The sequence below is a fragment of the Anomaloglossus baeobatrachus genome, chromosome 3 (assembly GCF_048569485.1).
Source record: "Anomaloglossus baeobatrachus isolate aAnoBae1 chromosome 3, aAnoBae1.hap1, whole genome shotgun sequence".
Classification (NCBI taxonomy): domain Eukaryota; kingdom Metazoa; phylum Chordata; class Amphibia; order Anura; family Aromobatidae; genus Anomaloglossus; species Anomaloglossus baeobatrachus.
Window position 1 is genome coordinate 19,164,446 of NC_134355.1, and position 15,571 is coordinate 19,180,016.

The 15,571-nt window shown below is 51.0% G+C and overlaps 1 protein-coding gene across 1 annotated transcript in view; it reads left to right on the forward strand.

Moving 5' to 3' along the window:
* Window positions 1-3,348, forward strand: part of PPP1CB (protein phosphatase 1 catalytic subunit beta) — a 65,806-nt gene extending 62,458 nt beyond the window's left edge. Inside the window, exon 8 of the mRNA XM_075339037.1 lies at window positions 1,760-3,348. Within this exon, the coding sequence (XP_075195152.1) occupies window positions 1,760-1,864 (105 nt within the window). The 3' untranslated portion in view covers window positions 1,865-3,348. The remainder of the gene's footprint in view (window positions 1-1,759) is intronic.
* The last annotated feature ends 12,223 nt before the right edge of the window (window positions 3,349-15,571 follow it).

Sequence of the window (15,571 nt, forward strand, 5' to 3'; positions counted from 1 at the left end):
TTGTTGTTTGCGGGTACACATGTTGTTTATGTTGAACGGTTTTTCAGTTCTCCGATGTTATTCGGAGTTAATTTGTTTAAACCAGTTATTGGCTTCCTCCTTCTTGCTTTGGCACTAAAACTGGAGAACCCGTGATACCACGGGGGGGGTATAGCCAGAGGGGGAGGGGCCTTGCACTTTTAATGTAGTGCTTTGTGTGGCCTCCAGAGGGCAGTAGCTATACCCCAATCGTCTGGGTCTCCCAATAAGAGCTAGAAGAAAAGGAATTTACGGTAAGTAACAAAATTCCCTTCTTTTTTTACGCTCCTACAGATCAGCCAGGCCTCTTATTTACAGTATTCTGGAATGCTGTATATAAGGGCTCACTGGTGCTGCCAAATCCCATCCCATTATGTAGTAGGTGTAGTAATAATTTTGACAAGTACCACAAAGTAGAAATGTAGTAAAATTTTCCAGATATAGCCTTGTCTCTTACCTCATGTGCAGGGCATTGTAGTAGCTTAAGTATCCATGGTTATAACTAGGGGTGATCGAATACCTCAAATATTTGGCTTCGCGAATATCTGACGAATAGGACGCCGCTATGCGAATATTCGATGCACAGTGTAAGTCTATGGGAAGCCCAAATAGTTGTTCGGGTTTCCCATAGACTTACATTGCGCATCGAATATTCGCGAATAGTCAAATAGCGGCGAGGTATTTGGCAAATATTTGTGAAGCCGAATATTTGAGGTATTCGATCATCCCTAGTTATAACCATGAGACCCTGTCACTATATGAGTGGACATAATCATGGATAGCTAAGCTGCTATGCTCTGCACATGAGGTAGGAGACAAGGCTGTATCAGGAGCACTATAGTCAATTTCTATTTGAAGGCATTTGCTAATATTTTATTATGCATATTAGGAGAGGATCTTAGACATGGGAATAACACTTTAAATTAAAAACCTGGAGGATGACCAGCGCCGAACAAACCCCGGGGTCAGGACACTTGTCCCTGCTTCCCCCTTATAGTCTTACTCTTCAGCGGTGCAGTGATATAATGGCTTGTATTTCTGCAGGAACATCAACTATCAGATCGCGGCAAACATTCTACACCTCAGCCTTCACTAGGAATTTGCTGCCTTGCTGTGTGTTGTGTATTTGTCCAACAAGCCTGCCCAAATGTCACCATACAGGAGCTGCCCCGCCGGCCGGGTTTGCTGCGGCCCGCCCCGCCGGCCGGGTTTGCTGCGGCCCGCCCCGCCGGCCGGGTTTGCTGCGGCCCGCCCCGCCGGCCGGGTTTGCTGCGGCCCGCCCCGCCGGCCGGGTTTGCTGCGGCCCGCCCCGCCGGCCGGGTTTGCTGCGGCCCGCCCCGCCGGCCGGGTTTGCTGCGGCCCGCCCCGCCGGCCGGGTTTGCTGCGGCCCGCCCCGCCGGCCGGGTTTGCTGCGGCCCGCCCCGCCGGCCGGGTTTGCTGCGGCCCGCCCCGCCGGCCGGGTTTGCTGCGGCCCGCCCCGCCGGCCGGGTTTGCTGCGGCCCGCCCCGCCGGCCGGGTTTGCTGCGGCCCGCCCCGCCGGCCGGGTTTGCTGCGGCCCGCCCCGCCGGCCGGGTTTGCTGCGGCCCGCCCCGCCGGCCGGGTTTGCTGCGGCCCGCCCCGCCGGCCGGGTTTGCTGCGGCCCGCCCCGGAAACTTACCCCAAGTGCTTCCTGCTTGCGGGTTTAGTCGGCTCCGTTCACACTTAATTCATGGTGTCACAACTTTGTTCTTCTCTCCTGTAGATCCTGAAACCTTCAGAAAAGAAAGCAAAGTACCAGTACGGGGGATTGAACTCTGGGCGCCCCGTGACGCCTCCCCGGACAGCCAATCCTCCCAAGAAGAGGTGAAGAGCATATCCTGCCGACGAGACATCGCCAGATCCTCCATCAAGAAAACAAAAAAAATAAATAAAAAATCCACCTTATAATAAGTGTGCACTGTTAACATCACCCAGCCATTCTGACCCCCTTATACAATGTTGCACGCGTTTACCTCCTTGAGACAGGTAAAAGGATTCCAGAAAGAGTTAAATGTCCAAATCTGCTTCACCCCTCTCTACCCCCCCCCCCCCAAATTAACAAGTATATTATGCACATGATATCTTAAGCCCCAAACAACATTGCAAAGGGGTCCATACTTTTAGTACTGCAGCTAGTCCTCTTCCCCCCCCCCCCCCCCACCCCAAGCCCACCAAGGACCCCGCAAGTCACAAAAGGGGTCGTTCCGCTCGCCTCACCGCAGCGGCGTTTGTCATGTTAACCCTTTCAGTGCCGGCTGGATCTGCAGGACTTAACTGTGCTAAATAAATGTTACGGTGCAACCTTTTCTCCGTTGCTATATCCAGGGCGCAGCCCCCCCACCCCCCATTCCTCCTGGCATTGAAGGGGTTACTTTACCTTTGTCTCTTCACTTCACTGCTTTATTTTTGTTTTTTTTTTCTAGCATTAGTTGTATATTCTGAGAGAAGAAACGATCACCCGTCGTGTGTGCCCTGTGGTATTTTCGGCTTTCCACGCTTTTAGCATTTTTCTTTCTTTTCTCCATGTTTTTGTGTCACCCCCCCGCCGCTCGTTTCGTTCTGTTGACAGACTACCACTTTTTTTTTTTTTCCTGTTCTAATCTGCTTTTGACATTAAAGATGACTTTTCTTAGTACATGTGGTTCGTGTACAGCTTGCTTTCTAAAAGCCTGACATTAACAGAGAATGTGCCGGTGACTGCGGCGTACCCATCATGTAACGATCACTCGGTGTTTCCATGTATTTCATACTGACATTCAGCGTCTCGGGGGCATCTGTGGTCACGTCTCTTCCCCCCCCCCCCCCCCTTCCCTTATCCTCTCCCGTTTTTCAGTTGCGATCTATTACAGCATGTGTAGAGTTAATGTTGGTTTGCATATGACGCACCTCCTCCACGTTCCCGCGGCACATCCCGCATTTGCACTTCTAGATGCGTATTTTTTTCTAGAATCATGTTGCGTTTTGAGCTCTGGAATTAGAGTTTAGAAGTGACAGTTTGCAAAAGTGAATGTGCTGCCGGTCTCCTTCCGCCCCGTTGTCAGGATTAAAGGGTGCATGCGGCCTACACGCACCGTGGATGTGACGCGGCGGCGCACACGCTGACTGGGTACCGGTGGGGAAACCACGTGTGGGCTGCATGGACACTTTAATTTATTTGCGAGCAGCAGTCACTCTATCAACAGTAAATTGTATTCTTTACAAGCAATCTACTAACTGCTTTAAGTATCTTACTTTTTTTGTTTTTGTTTTTGTTTGTTTTTTTTCATTTATTTCTTTCGGTTTTAATTCAATAAAATGTCATTAGAAACAAAACCGCCCGTGTCTCCTGTCTGCAAAACGATCACATCAAATGCCATATAGAAGAAGGTGACCGGTCCAAATTCAGACACATTAGTGACGCCTCTTCATTTTCGTTACTTTCCTAATTGGATGTTTCTGCACATTCTGTGAGATCGGATGAAATACAGCTCTGAGGTTAATTACACTAATGCGTTACATCAAAAAGGTTGAACTAAACAGGCCTAGATGGTTTGTTTCAACCTATGTAACTATTGGTCCATCAATGCATAACATCTTAAGAAAATATTTCTATCACTTATTCTGTACTGATCCTGAGTTACCTCCTGTATTATACTCCAGAGCTGCACTCACTATTCTGCTGGTGCAGTCACTGTGTACTTACAGGATGTAACTCGATCTGTAATTTATGTACACAGTGACTGCACCAGCAGAATAGTGAGTGCAGCTCTGGAGTATAAGGGTATATGCCCACAATCAGGACAGAATGCGTCCTGGATGCGGCGAGTCCTGACCTATGGGGCCGCAAGTCTCCTCTGCAGGAGATCAGTGGCCCGTGCTTACGATCTGGGCTCAGGCAGTTGCGGTCTCTTCTGCGGAGAACACTCGCGGCTTCACTGCAATAAACTGACATGTTTGCAGCACAGTAAGCTGCACCGCAGGTCAGTTTACGCTGCAGGCCATACATGGCACAGTGGGCATGGGATTTCTAGAAATTCCATCCACTGTGCTTGTACTGTACATTGCAGCCTTTTGGGTGCAGCTGAAGTATGCTGCGTCCAAAACTGGGAACGCAGCCTTATACAGGACGTAACTCAGGATCAGTAATGTATGTACACAGTGACTGCACCAGCAGAATAGTGAGTGCAGCTCTAGAGTATAATACAGGAGGTAACTCGGGATCAGTAATGTAATGTATGTACACAGTGAGTGCAGCTCTGGAGTATAATACAGGAGGTAACTCAGGATCAGTAATGTATGTACACAGTGACTGCACCAGCAGAACAGTGAGTGCAGCTCTGGAGTATAATACAGGAGGTAACTCAGGATCAGTAATGTATGTACACAGTGACTGCACCAGCAGAATAGTGAGTGCAGCTCTGGAGTATAATACAGGAGGTAACTCAGGATCAGTAATGTAATGTATGTACACAGTGACTGCACCAGCAGAATAGTGAGTGCAGCTCTGGAGTATAATACAGGAGGTAACTCAGGATCAGTAATGTATGTACACAGTGACTGCACCAGCAGAACAGTGAGTCCAGCTCTGGAGTATAATACAGGAGGTAACTCAGGATCAGTAATGTATGTACACAGTGACTGCACCAGCAGAATAGTGAGTGCAGCTCTGGAGTATAATACAGGAGGTAACTCAGGATCAGTAATGTAATGTATGTACACAGTGACTGCACCAGCAGAATAGTGAGTGCAGCTCTGGAGTATAATACAGGAGGTAATCTAGACTGATAGTGTATGTAGATTCATTCTATAACTCATCTGTAAAATTATTTCTGGCATTAGTCACATGCTTTGGAGAAGTTATACGCGGTTAACTGGAACACACCCTAAATAAAACATGCACCCTCTGAAATGTCCTGGAAACAATCTACCGTCGCTCCTCTATAGGCCTAAGTTCAGCCGCATCAGAATGTGCCCTCTGCGCTGCAGTGCAGATCAGTGTTTTCTGGTGTAAAGCTGTTCATAACAGAAAAGCTTTATTTCCTCAGAAAACAAAGCTCTAAACCGGCATTACTTGGCACAAAGTCCCCCCCGTAACACAAGGAGTCTCCTGTGGATTAGAAAAGCTCAGATCACGGGGTTTTTTTTTGGGGAGGGGGGGGGGTTTGTTTGTGCGGTCAATGAGTTTTGTGGAAACTGCATGTTTTGGAGTTTTTCATTTTGTAAAGCAGTTTTGAAAACTTTGTTGTTTTTTTTTTGTTTTTTTTTTTTTGCTGCCTTTTGATCAGATGGTATGTGACCTGCAATTTATATTTATATTTTCAAAGGGGGAAATAAACAAACAGTAACATTTTCTTCAGGCCATGTGCGCACTAGAAATTAACTATTTCTGAAGGAAAAACCTAACTTTCTGAAAGAATTTCGCCCCTGAGGTAAAAAACAAAACGCAACGGTTTTACTGCGGATTTGCCACAGGTTGGTCCCTGACTGTTTTTACCATTATCTATTGGGGAAAAAAAACCACAGGTACTTGCGGAAAAGTAGTGACATGCTCATTAATTCTGCAGCGGAAATTCCGCGGGTATAAAAGTGTGCGCAAAGCTTTTTCCTTTTTTTTTTTTTTTTTTTATACCCATAGGTTTTGCTGGGGAATGAATGCAGAAATGTTAGAAATATTTTCTGCAGCAAATCTGCGGTAAATCCGCAGTGTGCGCACATAGCCTCAAGCAGCTTTTTCAGGCTGTGGATAGGTGGCTATAAACTACATTAAACATATCCCTAAATTGCATTTTGGGCCTATACATGGGCCATCCACCTGCTGTATACGTGGAGTGATTAGCGCCTTCGTCCTATGCAGAGCGATCGGCTCCGTTGCACACAGCAATGAGCTGAGAAGTGGAAGCCGCTGAAAATAATTCAATTATGGAACTAATTAAAGGCCGCACCATCTGACTAGTTCTGCTTCTTCTCTAGGAGGGGGGGGGGGGCGCCCCGCCTGGCACAGATCCGCACAGCGCCCCCTCTATTAATGAGCGCGTCTCTGCTGGCCGTGCTATTTGGGGAAATTGCGGTGTTAATTTGTGCTTTGTGGATTTGATTGCAGCGTTCTTTTTTGCTTGAAATAAATTGGACACATGAACTGCGCACCAGAGATGAGACGGGGCCGGATCCATCCTCTGCCCCCGCAGCTGATTGACAGGTCGTCCATTATCATTTATTGCTGGAATAGTCTCGTCCCCGGCCAGATCCTTAAAATACATTATATGTGCTGCAGACAAAATAATACCTGGCTGTGACCGCGCCGGCCATGGCTTCACTATAAATTGGGTGACTGGTTCCTTTTTGTTTTGTTGCAAATTGTCAAAATTCTGGCACATACAAGTATTCTGTAAAATACATTAATCGTGCAATAACAAATACTGTATGAGCTCCTTTGTGATGGGTCACATGGGCATGCTGGAACTTGTAGTCTCTGGATATGTCCCATGTTGTCCTGTAAAGTTGGCCTCTACATTTGGAGGCTGTGGCCAAGGGAAGAGCCAAACTAAAGGTGTAGAAATGCCAAAAAGCAAATGCTCAAATCCTGGACGGCAACGGATGTATGGGCCGCACAGAGGAAAAAAATAATTTGGGGGGGCCACATTCTTTGCAGGACAGTGACAATTTTATTGGTACCATATTTTTTTTTGTTTTGTTTTTACACACCTTTTGGATCACTGATTTTGAACATTTCTTCAGCGCTCTATTGGGAGACCCAGACGATTGGGGTATAGCTACTGCCCTCCGGAGGCCACACAAAGCACTACACTAAAGTGCAAGGCCCCTCCCCTTCTGGCTATACCCCCCCGTGGTATCACGGGTTCTCCAGTTTTCAAGCTTTGTGCGAAGGAGGTCAGACATCCATGCATAGCTCCACAGATTTTAGTCAGCAGTAGCTGCTGACTATTTCGGATGGAAGAAAAGAGGGCCCATATAGGGCCCCCAGCATGCTCCCTTCTCACCCGTGGATGGTGTTGTAAGGTTGAGGTACCTATTGCTGGTACAGGGGCTGGAGCCCCACATGCTGTTTTCCTTCCACATCCCCTTGTAGGGCTCTGTGGAAGTGGGATCCTGCCGGCCTCTAAGCTCTGACGCCGGGCTCCATCCACAGACCCATAGCACCTGATGGATACGGAGCAGGAGTACAATCAGGGACAAGGCCCTGCATCATACAGGTACTCTGTGTCCCCGGCAGGCACAGACACACTCCGGGCTGGCTGGGTGTTGTAGTGCGCCGGGGACCGTAACGATTGAGTTGGTGTTCCTGCAGTTTACTGGGGGACTTTTGTGTTGTGGGAACGCAGCGCCGACCCCCACTGGACCGGCGGCGCTGCTGTGACTTGTAGTGCGCCGGGGACACGCCGACCGCGCTTTTACGGCGGCGGCGTTTATAAATCCAGTCCCCGGCTTTTGCGGCCTAGCTCCGCTTCGTTCCCGCCCCCACCCTGTCAATCAGGGTAGGGGAGAGACGCTGTTTCGCAGCAGCGACGAGGGCTGGAGCCTGATTTACATGCTCCAGCCCTCTCACTAGGCACAGAGGGAAGCAGGCTTCCCGCTCTTAGTCAGGAACGCCCAGGGCCCGCCCCCCCTCCTCTCCCAGGACGCCGGCAGCCATTACATGCAGTCTGGCTGGAGGAAGGACGCAAGGCTCTGGGAGACCTGGACTAGGGGGCTTTTGGCGACCACACACCCGCTCTTAAGCGGGCGGTAAGCGGCTTTTCAGCTGGCCCCTCTAGTGCCTCAGTGTGTATTGGTGTACTGTGTCACCAGATATATATATTTATTTATGTCTTGCACTGTGAGGTCGCTTCCTGGCTGGATACCCCAGATCGCTCTGAGGAAGCAGCAACATGTCATCCACAAAACGCAAGGCTGCCAAGGCTAGGGCTGTGTACACTGCGTGTGCTGCATGTGGGGCTGCTCTACCAGCAGGTTCCAAAGACCCCCATTGTGTGCAATGCTCAGATCCGGTGCTGCTTCGCCAGCCGGAGTCCGGAGGGGTAGTGACCCAGGCTGAGACGCTTGTAAGTCCTGCCCCGGTGTCAGGGACAGACTTTGCAGTTTTTGCTGATGGAATGTCTGTGACTATGGCAAAAATCCTTGAAACTTTGCAATCCATGACTGGGGCTCAGTCTATGGACACGGCGAGGTCTCTGTCCTCTAATCCCCCTCAGTTGGAATTAATCCAGACTGCAAGGGGGTCCCCGGCTTCCCAGGCTGAGTATTATGACTCAGATGATAGCCCCAGCCACCCTAAGCGAGCTCGCTGGGAAAGACCCTCAACGTCATCACACTGCTCAGGGTCTCAGCGCAATCAGTCTCCCTGTGATGCGTCTGAAGAGAGTGATCAGGAGTCTTATCCTGGAACCCCTCTCAATCTGGATACCCCGGATGGGGACGCCATGGTAAACGAGCTTATCTCAGCCATCAATAGACTGTTGGATATTTCTCCCCCAGCTCCTTCTGCAGAGGAGGCAGCTGCAGAGCAGGAGAAGTTTCGTTTCCTCTATCCCAAGCGTAAATTGAGTGCTTTCTTGGATCACTCTGACTTCAGAGAGTCAATCCAGAAACACGACGCTCATCCAGAAAGGCGTTTCTCTAAACGTTCTAAGGATACACGTTTTCCTTTCCCCCCTGATGTGGTCAAGCGCTGGACCCAGTGTCCAAAAGTAGACCCCCCGATTTCCAAACTTGCAGCTAGATCCATAGTTGCAGTGGAGGATGGCGCTTCACTTAAGGATGCCAATGACAGACAGATGGACCTTTGGTTAAAATCTGTCTATGAAGCTATCGGCGCGTCGTTTGCTCCAGCATTCGCAGCCGTATGGGCTCTCCAGGCTATTTCAGCTGGTTTAGCAAAAGTGGATGCTATCATACATCCAGCGGTGCCGCAAGTGGCGTCCCTTACCTCGCAGATGTCTGCGTTTGCGTCTTACGCTATCAATGCGGTCCTAGAATCTACCAGCCGCACCTCAATGGCGTCCGCCAATTCGGTAGTTTTGCGCAGAGCCTTGTGGTTAAAGGACTGGAAAGCAGATGCTGGTTCCAAAAAATGTTTAACCAGCTTGCCTTTATCTAGAGATAGACTGTTTGGCGAGCCATTGGCTGACATCATTAAACAGTCCAAGGGTAAAGACTCTTCCTTACCCCAGCCCAGATCAAGCAAACCTCAGCAGAAAAAATGGCAGCAGAGGTTTCAGTCCTTTCGAGGTTCGGGCAAGACACAATTCTCCTCGTCCAAAGGGACTCAGAGGACGCAAAGAGTCTCAGATTCCTGGCGGGCTCACGCACGCCCCAAGAAAGCAAATGGAGGAACCGCTTCCAAAGCGGCTACCTCATGACTTCCAGCCCCCCCCCTCCGCATCTCCGGTCGGGGGCAGGCTCTCCCGCTTTTCCGACATTTGGATGTCACAGGTCAAAGACCGGTGGGTGACAAACATTTTGTCTCGCGGGTACAGAATCGAGTTCAGTTCTCGTCCTCCAGCTCGGTTCTTCAGAACCTCCCCACATCCAGACCGAGCAGATGCCCTGCTGCAGGCGGTGGACTCCCTAAGAGCGGAAGGAGTAGTGGTTCCTGTACCGCCTCAGGAACAAGGGCGAGGGTTTTACTCCAATCTCTTTGTGGTTCCAAAAAAGGACGGCTCGTTCCGTCCTGTTCTGGATCTAAAGCTGCTCAACAAACATGTGCACGCCAGACGGTTCCGGATGGAAACCCTCCGCTCTGTCGTTGCCTCAATGTCTCAAGGAGACTTCCTTGCCTCAATAGACATCAAAGATGCTTATCTCCACGTGCCAATTGCTACAGAACATCAACGTTTTCTACGTTTTGTGATAGGAAACGACCATCTTCAGTTCGTAGCTCTGCCATTCGGTCTGGCGACAGCCCCCCGGGTCTTCACCAAGGTCATGGCGGCGGTGGTAGCAGTCTTGCACTCTCAGGGACACTCGGTGATCCCTTACCTAGACGATCTACTTGTCAAGGTACCCTCTCAAGAGGCATGCCAACTCAGTCTACATGCTACGCTGGAGACTCTACAGACGTTCGGATGGATCATCAACTTTGCAAAGTCGAATCTGTCACCGTCACAGTCGCTAACGTATCTTGGCATGGAGTTTCATACTCGAGCAGCGAGAGTGAAGCTTCCGCTGAACAAGCAGCGGTCCCTACAGACAGGGGTGCAATCCCTCCTTCAAGGCCAGTCGCACCCCTTACGGCGCCTCATGCACTTCCTCGGGAAGATGGTGGCAGCCATGGAAGCAGTTCCCTTTGCGCAGTTTCATCTGCGCCCACTTCAATGGGACATTCTCCGCCAATGGGACGGGAAGTCAACGTCCCTGGACAGGAAAGTCTCTCTTTCCCAGACGGCCAAGGACTCTCTACAATGGTGGCTCCTTCCCACCTCATTGTCTCAGGGAAGATCCTTCCTGCCCCCATCCTGGGCAGTGGTCACGACAGATGCGAGTCTGTCAGGGTGGGGAGCAGTGTTTCTCCACCACAGGGCCCAGGGGACGTGGACTCCGCAGGAGTCCACCCTTCAGATCAATGTTCTGGAAATCAGGGCAGTGTATCTTGCCCTACTGGCCTTCCAACAGTGGCTGGAAGGAAAGCAGATCCGAATCCAGTCGGACAACTCCACAGCGGTGGCATACATCAACCACCAAGGAGGGACGCGCAGTCGGCAAGCATTCCAAGAAGTCCGGCGCATTCTAATGTGGGTGGAGGACACAGCATCCACCATATCCGCGGTTCACATCCCAGGCGTAGAAAATTGGGAAGCAGACTTCCTCAGTCGCCAGGGCATGGACGCAGGGGAGTGGTCCCTTCACCCGGACGTGTTTCAGGAAATCTGTCGCCGATAGGGAGTGCCGGACGTCGACCTAATGGCGTCCCGGCACAACAACAAGGTCCCGGCATTCATGGCGAGGTCGCGCGATCAAAGAGCTCTGGCGGCAGACGCATTAGTTCAAGATTGGTCGCAGTTCCGGCTCCCATACGTCTTCCCACCTCTGGCACTCTTGCCCAGAGTGTTACGCAAGATCAGATCCGATTGCAGCCGCGTCATACTCGTCGCCCCAGACTGGCCGAGGAGATCGTGGTATCCGGATCTGTGGCATCTCACGGTCGGTCGACCGTGGTCACTGCCAGACCGACCAGACTTTCTGTCCCAAGGGCCGTTTTTCCATCAGAATTCTGCGGCCCTGAACCTGACTGTGTGGCCATTGAGTCCTGGATCCTAGCGTCCGCAGGATTATCTCAAGGAGTCGTAGCCACAATGAGACAAGCTAGGAAGTCAACGTCTGCTAAGATCTACCACAGAACGTGGAAGATTTTCTTATCCTGGTGCTCTGCACAGAGAGTATCCCCTTGGCCATTTGCATTGCCCACCTTTCTTTCCTTCCTGCAATCGGGGTTGGAAAAGGGCTTGTCGCTCAGCTCCCTTAAAGGGCAAGTCTCGGCACTATCTGTGTTTTTTCAGAAGCGTCTAGCACGTCTTCCTAAGGTGCGCACGTTCCTACAGGGGGTCTGTCATATTGTGCCCCCGTACAAGCGGCCGTTAGATCCATGGGATCTGAACAGAGTACTAGTTGCTCTGCAAAAGCCGCCCTTCGAGCCTCTAAAGGACGTTTCCTTTTCTCGCCTGTCACAGAAAGTGGCGTTTCTTGTTGCGATCACATCGCTTCGGCGAGTGTCTGAGCTGGCAGCTCTGTCATCCAAGGCTCCCTTCCTGGTGTTCCACCAGGACAAGGTAGTGCTGCGCCCCATTCCGGAGTTTCTCCCTAAGGTCGTATCCTCGTTTCATCTTAATCAGGATATATCCTTGCCTTCCTTTTGTCCTCAGCCGGTTCACCGGTATGAGAAAGACTTACGTTTGCTAGATCTGGTGAGAGCACTCAGAATCTATATTTCTCGCACGGCGCCTATCCGCCGTTCAGATGCACTTTTTGTCCTTGTCGCTGGCCAGCGCAAGGGGTCGCAGGCTTCTAAAGCCACCCTGGCTCGATGGATCAAAGAACCAATTCTGGAAGCCTACCGTTCTGCTGGGCTTCCGGTTCCTTCAGGGCTGAAAGCCCACTCAACCAGAGCTGTGGGTGCGTCCTGGGCTTTGCGACACCAGGCTTCGGCTCAACAGGTGTGCCAGGCAGCTACCTGGTCGAGTCTGCACACTTTCACCAAACATTATCAGGTGCATACCTATGCTTCGGCGGATGCCAGCTTAGGTAGAAGAGTCCTGCAGGCGGCAGTGACATCCCCGTAGGGGAGGGCTGTTTTGCAGCTCTAACATGAGGTATTTCTTTACCCACCCAGGGACAGCTTTTGGACGTCCCAATCGTCTGGGTCTCCCAATAGAGCGCTGAAGAAGAAGGGAATTTTGTTACTTACCGTAAATTCCTTTTCTTCTAGCTCTTATTGGGAGACCCAGCACCCGCCCTGTTGTCCTTCGGGATTTTTTTGTTGTTTGCGGGTACACATGTTGTTCATGTTGAACGGTTTTTCAGTTCTCCGACGTTATTCGGAGTTAATTTGTTTAAACCAGTTATTGGCTTCCTCCTTCTTGCTTTGGCACTAAAACTGGAGAACCCGTGATACCACGGGGGGGGTATAGCCAGAAGGGGAGGGGCCTTGCACTTTTTAGTGTAGTGCTTTGTGTGGCCTCCGGAGGGCAGTAGCTATACCCCAATCGTCTGGGTCTCCCAATAAGAGCTAGAAGAAAAGGAATTTACGGTAAGTAACAAAATTCCCTTCTTTTTACTTGTTTATTATAACAAATGTGCACATTCTTTGTTTAAATATAAAAAAAAGTTGATGCTAAAAAAGTCATGCCATATTTTGTTTGTTTTTTTTTACATTTTATCCCTTTCTTGTATCTAATAGTGTTGCAATTATCACTATATAGAAATTTTGGCCAACATCTTTTAGTAATGTTCCCCATCCTATAGTAATGGTCTCCATCCTATAGTAATGTTCCCCATCCTTGTCTCCATCCTATAGTAATGGTCTCCATCCTATAGTAATGTTCCCCATCCTTGTCTCCATCCTATAGTAATGTTCCCCATCCTTGTCTCCATCCTATAGTAATGTTCCCCATCCTTGTCTCCATCCTATAGTAATGTTCCCCATCCTTGTCTCCATCCTATAGTAATGTTCCCCATCCTTGTCTCCATCCTATAGTAATGTTCCCCATCCTTTTTCCCCTTGTAGCAATCTCCGTATCCTGTAGTACTGTCCCCATCCTATAGTAATGCCCCTTGCCTTGTCCCCATCTTATCATAATGTCCCTATCCTTTAGTAATGTCCCCAGCCTTGTCCCTATCCTATAGTAATGTTTCTTTGTCGCTCCATTGGGAGACCCAGACAATTGGGTGTATAGCTTCTGCCTCCGGAGGCCACACAAAGTATTACACTTTAAAAAGTGTAACCCCTCCCCTCTGCTTATACACCCTCCCGTGCATCACGGGCTCCTCAGTTTTATGCTTTGTGTGGAAGGAGGCACACATCCACTCATGCATTCTCATTTTAGTTAATCGGTTGGAAGAAAAGTGGGCCCCCACGGGGCCCCCGGCATGTTCCCTTCTCACCCCACTACGTCGGCGGTGCTGTTAAGGTTGAGGTACCCATTGCGGGTACAAAGGCCGGAGCCTCATGCCGTCTCCTTCACCATCCCTTAGCGGCTCTGGGAGAAGTGGGATCCTGAGCGGTCATCCATTCACTGGGACCGTGCTCCCTCCGCAGCCCCTGTGGGAATCTGTCGGACAGGAGTCTATTTATCCTCAGGGACCGGGCCCTGCATCACTAAGGTACTCTGTGTCCCCATGGGGGATGTGCATGGAGCGCCTTCATCCCGGACGCTGCAGCAGCTGCTTATTGGTGACGGCCGGCGGACTTCCGCGCCGACCGCGCCTGCTTGTCGGCCGCGGTCTTAAATTTAGTCCCCGGCTTCAATTGCGGCCTAGTACCAAAACTCCCGCCCCCGGGCCTATCAGGGGTAAGGGCGGGACTGCCGACCTGACGTCGGATGTGAGGGCCGGAGCATCCTGTATGTTTCCTCCCCCCTCACTGATCACTGTGGGGACTCCAGATTCCCGCACTTTTCTAGCGCCGCCCACGGCCCCACTCCTCCCCAGAGAGCTCCGGCAGCCATTTTTTGGCATTCTGCCAGTGGAGGATTTCCAGGAAAGAGCTCTGCAACACTGGGAGACCTAAGGCAGGGAATCTGGAGGACACACGCTCCGCTTTTTAGCGGTCGGTAAGCCACACCGGTCACCCGGTGCTGGTCCCCTTAGGGTGCCGGAATAGATACTATATATTTATATTCGGTCGGGCTGTATACCCTTTCCCATATACCCTCAGTGATCACTCTCCTAGGAGACAACAGCATGTCGTCCACAAGGAGCAAGGGTGCCAAGGCACAGGGTTATTTTGCGACCTGTACCTCTTGTGCGGCTAAGTTACCTGCGGGTTCCACCTACCCTCACTGTGAGCAATGCTCAACCCCTGTTTTGCTTGCTCAGCCGGAGCCTCGGTCACTAGTGGGCCCCTCGGCTCAGGCAGACCCCCCTGCTCCCCCTGTCCAGGCGGCAGGGACAGAGTTTGCCGTTTTTGCTGAAAAACTCTGAGTCACTCTCACAATCCATGGCTCAGTCTATGGACAAATGGTCTGCCAAGCTGCTTGAAGCTTTGCAGTCCAGACCGGTCCTTACACAGGCCCCGGGCCCTGTTGGATCGTCGCCTCCAGGCCCCTCTCTGTCCGCGCCGCAGCGCGTTCCCAGGGGGGGCCCTAGGTCTCACGTGGAGGACTCCTGCCCGGACCACAGTCCCAGACCGGCTAAGCGGGCCCGCTGGGAATCTTCCCCGACTTCTTCACGCTGCTCGGGTTCCCAGCTTGAGGACTCTCTGGAGGACGAGGCGGATGTCGTAGCTCAGGGCTCTGACCCTGACGTTGCTCTCAATCTTGATACACCTGAAGGGGACGCCATAGTAAATGACCTTATCTCGTCCATCAACCAGGTGTTAGATATATCTCCCCCGCCTCCACCTATAGAGGAGTCGACTTCTCAGCAGGAGAAACACCAGTTTCGGTTCCCCAAACTGACACGTAGTGCGTTTTTCGATCACTCTAACTTCAGAGATGCTGTCCAGAAGCCCAGAGCGGTTCCGGACAAGCGCTTTACTAAGCGCCTCACTGACACACGTTACCCCTTCCCCGCTGACGTAGTTAAGGGTTGGGCTCAGTGTCCCAAGGTGGATCCTCCAGTCTCTAGATTAGCGGCTAGATCTGTGGTATCGGTTGCAGATGGCTCATCGCTAAAGGATGCCACTGACAGGCGCAGCTCCTGGTAAAATCCATCTATGAAGCCACGGGCGCGTCTTTTGCCCCGGCTTTTGCAGCCGTGTGGGCACTCCAAGCTATCTCAGCTTGTCTGGCTGAGATTAATGCGGGCACACGTAATTCTGCTCCGCAGGTTGCGTCTTTGACTTCTCAGGCGTCAGCTTTTTCTTCCTACGCCATGAACGCAGTTC